The sequence below is a fragment of the Brassica oleracea genome, unplaced genomic scaffold (genome assembly GCF_000695525.1).
Source record: "Brassica oleracea var. oleracea cultivar TO1000 unplaced genomic scaffold, BOL UnpScaffold01109, whole genome shotgun sequence".
Lineage (NCBI taxonomy): Eukaryota > Viridiplantae > Streptophyta > Magnoliopsida > Brassicales > Brassicaceae > Brassica > Brassica oleracea.
Window position 1 is genome coordinate 20,745 of NW_013617674.1, and position 5,746 is coordinate 26,490.

At 37.7% G+C, this 5,746-nt stretch overlaps 1 protein-coding gene across 1 annotated transcript; it reads right to left on the minus strand.

The window, feature by feature from the left end:
* Positions 1-1,368: 1,368 nt before the first annotated feature.
* On the minus strand, positions 1,369-2,922 carry LOC106320888 (trichohyalin-like). Its single transcript, XM_013759236.1, has 2 exons — positions 1,881-2,922; positions 1,369-1,817 (listed from the first exon to the last, which is right to left on the minus strand). The coding sequence occupies exons 1-2, from the start codon at positions 2,920-2,922 to the stop codon at positions 1,369-1,371; spliced, it is 1,491 nt and encodes a 496-aa protein (XP_013614690.1).
* Positions 2,923-5,746: the final 2,824 nt, after the last annotated feature.

Sequence of the window (5,746 nt, forward strand, 5' to 3'; positions counted from 1 at the left end):
TTCGTTAGATTCACTTGTTTAATTCAAAAATATTCTACGATTGTAGTTGCTTTCTGTGTTGACACACTTCCTTTTTTTTATTAGTTAAATGTAATTGGTTGATGGAACCGCTAGTTTTAGAGAAGCGAGATTATGAAATTATTTCAATGTATGGTGGCAATGTGCATAACACATAATATTTTCTTGTTTGATAAAGTGGATGTATACAAATAGTTAAAGCAGAGTTATAATATCTTGTATTGGTCGATAAAATGAATGGAGTGGCTTTTAGATAACATTATTGAAGATAAGAAGTAATGAGGCGGACTTCATATTACGTAAAAAATTATTTGCTTAGAGTAATAACATAGGTCTCCTTGGATTATTTGAGAAAGTTTTTCGAGGTTTAGTAGTTTCTGATTTGCATCCATTTCAATGTTATTTGGTGGAAGAGATGAGATAGCTGTACACTTTTTTTTTGAACAACTTAGATAGCTGTACACTTGTAGTTGTTTTGGACTGCTTTGTTTTATAAACGTAGGAATAAGTAATTTAATATTACGTAAAACTAAGAGGCGTGTGATTGTGTGAATGTTATTAAAAGGATCAATTGACTATGACATCTTGAGTTGTGGTTTGCATTTGTAACGCTGATCTCCCATAATATTTTGTTAAATATTGATAATTTAGTGTAAAACAAAGGTAAGAGCAAATTCTTTAGTGTAGACAGAATCAGGTTCAAATTCGTTTAATTTGGTTCAACACAAATCTTACTTAATTAAGTCAAAGTAAAATTTGGTTCAGTATTTGGTTAGTTTGTTTTGAAAATTCTTTAAAACTTTTTGATTTTGATTATATTTTAGTTTAATTTTGTTATAAACTTTAGATAAATTCGGTTAATATCATTATTTTCGGTTAAAAGATTGGTTGGTTTGGTTCAGATTTTTGATATGGTTTGATTATAACAAAAAAAAAAAAAGAAGATATGGTTTGATTATAATTATTTTTTGCTTTTGAAAAAATGAAGTGATCGACTGATTCGGCAGTCGAAACATTTTTAGAAAACCTACCAAATCGAACCAAACTCCTAACTAAAACTAACCAAAAATTTTGGTTCGGTTCAGCGGATTCGGTTTGATTCAAAATCCCAGCCCTACCATTAACCATAATGTCATTGGAGATCACAGATGTTTTATTCTTACAAGGAGAACAAAGAGGATACAAGTCTCTTGCTACATGTCTAACCTTTTCAAAGACAGTCCTTGTATGCAGAACAATCTTAGTTTTGAGACAACATATTTATTCAACACCCGGTAACTCTACATATATCCACACAAAAAAATCACATCACAGATCAAGCTTATAAAGTTAATCTGTATGTTCTAATCTTCATAATCTAGCTTCCACTTCAAGTTGAGCCGCCTCTAGCTGAAGCTTCTTTATAGCTAGATCACCCATTGTTCTCCCCTCGATCCTCTCTTGCGCCAATGCATATAGCATTTTCAAATCTTCACCGTCATTAACCGTTTCTTCTTTCAGTTTCTTGACTTCCCTCTCCTTAGCTTCTAGTCTTCCCATGAGTACATTGATCTCTTCGTCTTTCAACGTCAGAGCCCTCTGCGCAGCTAAAACTTCCATTTCTTTCAACCGTAGATTCTCTATTGTGAAGTTTAGCTCCATCACTAACCGTTTGTTCTCCATCCCGTAATCACCGTAAGGTTGTTTCTCTAGTGGTTGTTGCTGCATCTGATCTTGAACCAATCTGCTCGCCAGCTCTGCGATTCTTTCCACCACCATCTCAGCTTCACTGGCTTGCATCTTGGAGCTGCCTAACTCATCTTCGATTCTGTTAAGGTGGAAATCTTTCTCCTTCAGCAATTCAGTCGCCTGCGTAAGCTGATCTTCTCTACTGGCCATAAGCATCTTCAGCTCTTTAACCTCACGGTTCACTTCTTCCAATTGATTCCTCGCTTCCGTGAGCTCTTCATCTTTCTCTTGCAGCAACAGTTCTAGAGAAGCCTGTTCAGACTTTAAATGCTGAATCTCAAGTTTAGCCTCCACCAAACTTGACTCTTTCTCCTGAAGTTGAGTCTGTGAGACTTGAAACTCGTTTGTTTTCTTGTCAAGCTCGTCTTGAATGGTGGAGACATGACGCATAGCTTCCTCCAACAGAGACTTCTCTTTCTTCAACTCCTCTCTTAAGTCCTCGAGCAGTTCCTTTTGGAGTGATGTCTCTCGCTCGAGTGCAAAGTTCTTAGCCTCGGCGACTCTGAGCTTAACTCTCTCGCTCTCCACTTCACCGCGAGCATCTCTCAAGCTTTGCATATATGACAACACGCTTCTCCTCTGCTCCTCGAGTTCCTCTAACTGTTTCTCTAACAGCACTTCCTTTTCTCCCATTTGCTCTCTTGAAGATAACAAAGCTTCCCGAGAAGAAACAAGCTCGAATCTCACATCGGTTAGAAGCTTCCTCACTCTCTTAAAGTCCTCCATGGTTTCGTTAGCTTCTCCAAGCCGCTTCACTGTCTCCTCCTGAATCTTACTCACTTCCTCCTGAGCCACCAACCACTCTTCCGTCTGTTTCTTCAAGTTAGCTTCTGTTTCTCTGAGCTTCTCCTGCTCAAGTCTCTTCTCCGCCGTAGCAATATCTAGCTCTTCTTCCTTCTCCTTGAGAGCTCTCTGAAGCGCTTCTATCTCATCTTCTTGTCTCTCCACAATCTCCTTGGCTTGGCTTAAGAGCTGTGACTTGTTCTCAAACTCAAAACTCGCCACGGAGACCTCCTTGGTTTTGATTGAGATCTCAACGCGCATTCGATCTCCACTTTCGACGGTGACCGTAGGAGCCAAATGATGATCCCGACTCCTATGGGTCCTCGATCGGAGGGGTTTTTTCACCAGAGCCAAGGCTCGAGCCAGTGGGAGGGGACACAAGCATGGCAACATGCGGCTCTCGCTAGGCGTCTGGATCTACCTTTGTTTTCGGGAGAGGAGGCTGAGAGTTGGGTGTTGCGTGTGGAGGAATTTTTCGAGCTGGGAGACATGACGGAGGACGAGAAGTTTCGCGCGGTGCGGATGTGTTTCACCGGCGACGCTTTACTGTGGTTCCGGTGGGAGCGCAATCGAAACCCATTCCGGGTGCTCGAGCAGTATTCCACGGTGCTCGATGTTTTTTCCGGGGAGCGGCTGTTGACCCTCCGTCAAGAGGGAACGATTAAGGAACACAACCGGGATTTTATTGGTCTCGCTTCAAACGCGCCGGAACTTTCAGATCCGGTTCTGGAGTTGGCGTATTCGATCGGGTTGAAGACGAAGATCCGGGCTGGTATGAAAATGTTCGATCCCCGGAACCTCCAACAGATGATGAGAACGGCGATTAAAGTGGAGGAATGGTCCGGTGATTCGGAGACGGTGGGCTCGAAATCGGCAAAACCCACTTTTGGGGCCCAACCTACTAAGCCTAATACCACCTCCGACCTTCTCTGCAGTCTGGGACTACAAATTCATTGCGCAGCTCCGACTCCCCAAGCCAGGGGCGAGGGCACTGAGGAATTGAGTGGTGGGGGTTTTGCCGGAGGATTTCACAGTTTTGGAAGCGAGTCTCCTCTGCGTTAGTTTGTGAATAGTGAATAATGTGGAGAAGAATACTGAGATGAAGGTTTATTTAAGGTGAAATGATGAGAGGATGCAAACAGTTGCATGGCTATAGATTGCTTCAGTAAATAATGGGATTTTATGATGCAAAGACGTGCTACATCGACGTTATGGAGGAGTACCAGTCAAGGTTGAAACGGCTGGGTAAGCTGATGCGATGGAGGAAGATGAAGAAAGTGACGCGATGTAGGGCAAGGAGCTATGGTAATTGACATAAACTCTCGGCTTTGTTTAAAGAAATTCTGGGCTTTTGGGCTTTTAAGAGATGATTAACGACAAAGCATCTTTAGAGATTAGAAGCACGATGCCAGGTGGCAGAAGAAACCCCATGCTTCCTGATGATGTGGAGAACCGTGTGTAGAGCACAACTCTACTTTATAATAATAACAATAACAATAACAATAACAATAACAGGAGAGGAACGCGGAAAGAATCACTGAACCAGCCAGCTGTGACTATATCAAAACCCAAACACCATTTAACAAACATAAGAGTGGCCAATTGCTGGAATCATAAAAATCACTTCATAGGATGAGAGTCACCAAACTTTACTGTTACTTGAAAAAATAAAGTACAAGATTAACAATTACATGTTACGGCTACGACATTGACGACCGGTGTAACTTATGTTACTACTACAATCAAATAATAAAATCTGTTTCTATAAATTGAGTAGAAAATAAGACTTCATGGTCCATCCTTAAATAAAATTTGTTTCTATAATTTGAGTAAAAAATTATTTTTTTATTATATGATTAATGTAATTGTTTAATATCTTTTAATAATATAAAATTAAGCAAAAAAATAGTTAAGATACAAAAATTGTTATCAAATATTTATTATTCATAATCATTAATTGTCATATATATATGTTAATCATATTAGGTAATTCTGTATCTTTTATTTAAGAAAAGTGCGAGAATATTCTTTTGTACACTATTTATCAATTTGATAGTTAGTTTAACAAAAAATATAATATAAAATTAAGATGGATCAACCTATTTTTCTAAGTATTCTGAATTTTATTCTCATAGTTACACATGACTACAAAACAATATTGTAATTTTTCTCAATTAATAATATATAAGGGATAAACAAACCATAATACCATATAAATAGACAGCCGTATATTAAAAATCTCGAGACTAATAAAAATATATTACAAATAAACATATACAAATATATGACATTCCGCGCGTAGTGCGGACCGGCCCTAGTATATTTATAAATAATATAATATTTCTTTTTTTTAAAGATAAATTTAGATATTATAATTAATTCCCTTAAACTGAGGAAGATTCGGTTTTTTTTTTCAATTTTAAAAAGAATTCCACGTATTTTAGACAAAATCGTGAAAGTCGGCATCCTGCATTTAATTAGTGAGATTTTTTGTATGTGTTAGTTTATGTCCCACAACTTCTTTTCGTTCGTTTTTTGTTTCCTCTTTTTTTTTTTGAACAACCTTTTTTGACCGTCCCGTATTTTAATTCCACACCGCTTATACTACAAAAACCGTGGTTACCATCCGGACCACTTTTAAAAACAAAAATGTAAGAAAGGATAATAAATTGGAAAGCAATAAAGTTATGCGATATATATACTGTACATGTCATCCTAATCAATCACGTTGATGTCGATAGAAAGTTTTAGACGTCATGGGCATTCGGGGTCCCAATCGGGTTTCGGTTTTATCCATTTGGGTTTTGGTTTTTCGGGTTTATCAAAATCAACCCCATTCGGGTTATATAAAAGTTCGGTTCGGAACCGGTACGGGTTCTATTGGGTTCGGGTCGGAATTAGTAAATCTTCAAAGAACCGGTATAACCCATTGTACTTTCGGGTTCGGGTCCCAATCGGTTCTTCGGTTTAAAAATACATGATTTGTACCTATTTTGTAACTAAAACATAAATGAAACCGGTTCTTCGGATTTAAAATACATAATTTGTACATATTTTAATAGCCAAAACATAAGTAAAATCGATTCAAAAATAAGAAAAAACATCAAACGTGATCATTCAAAATCAAGCGAAAGATAAACATAGTTAGTGATAAAAAGAAAACCAAATAAATGAAATCATAAAACAAAAACTAAATTCTCATAAAATGAGAAACATT

Coding starts and splice junctions, on each gene's coding strand:
- LOC106320888 (XM_013759236.1), bottom strand. CDS start 2,922: ATGTTGCCATGCTTGTGTCCCCTCCCACTGGCTCGAGCCTTGGCTCTG. Junction 1,818..1,880: donor GCTTATGGCCAGTAGAGAAG/ATCAGCTTACGC, acceptor ACAGAATCGAAG/ATGAGTTAGGCAGCTCCAAG.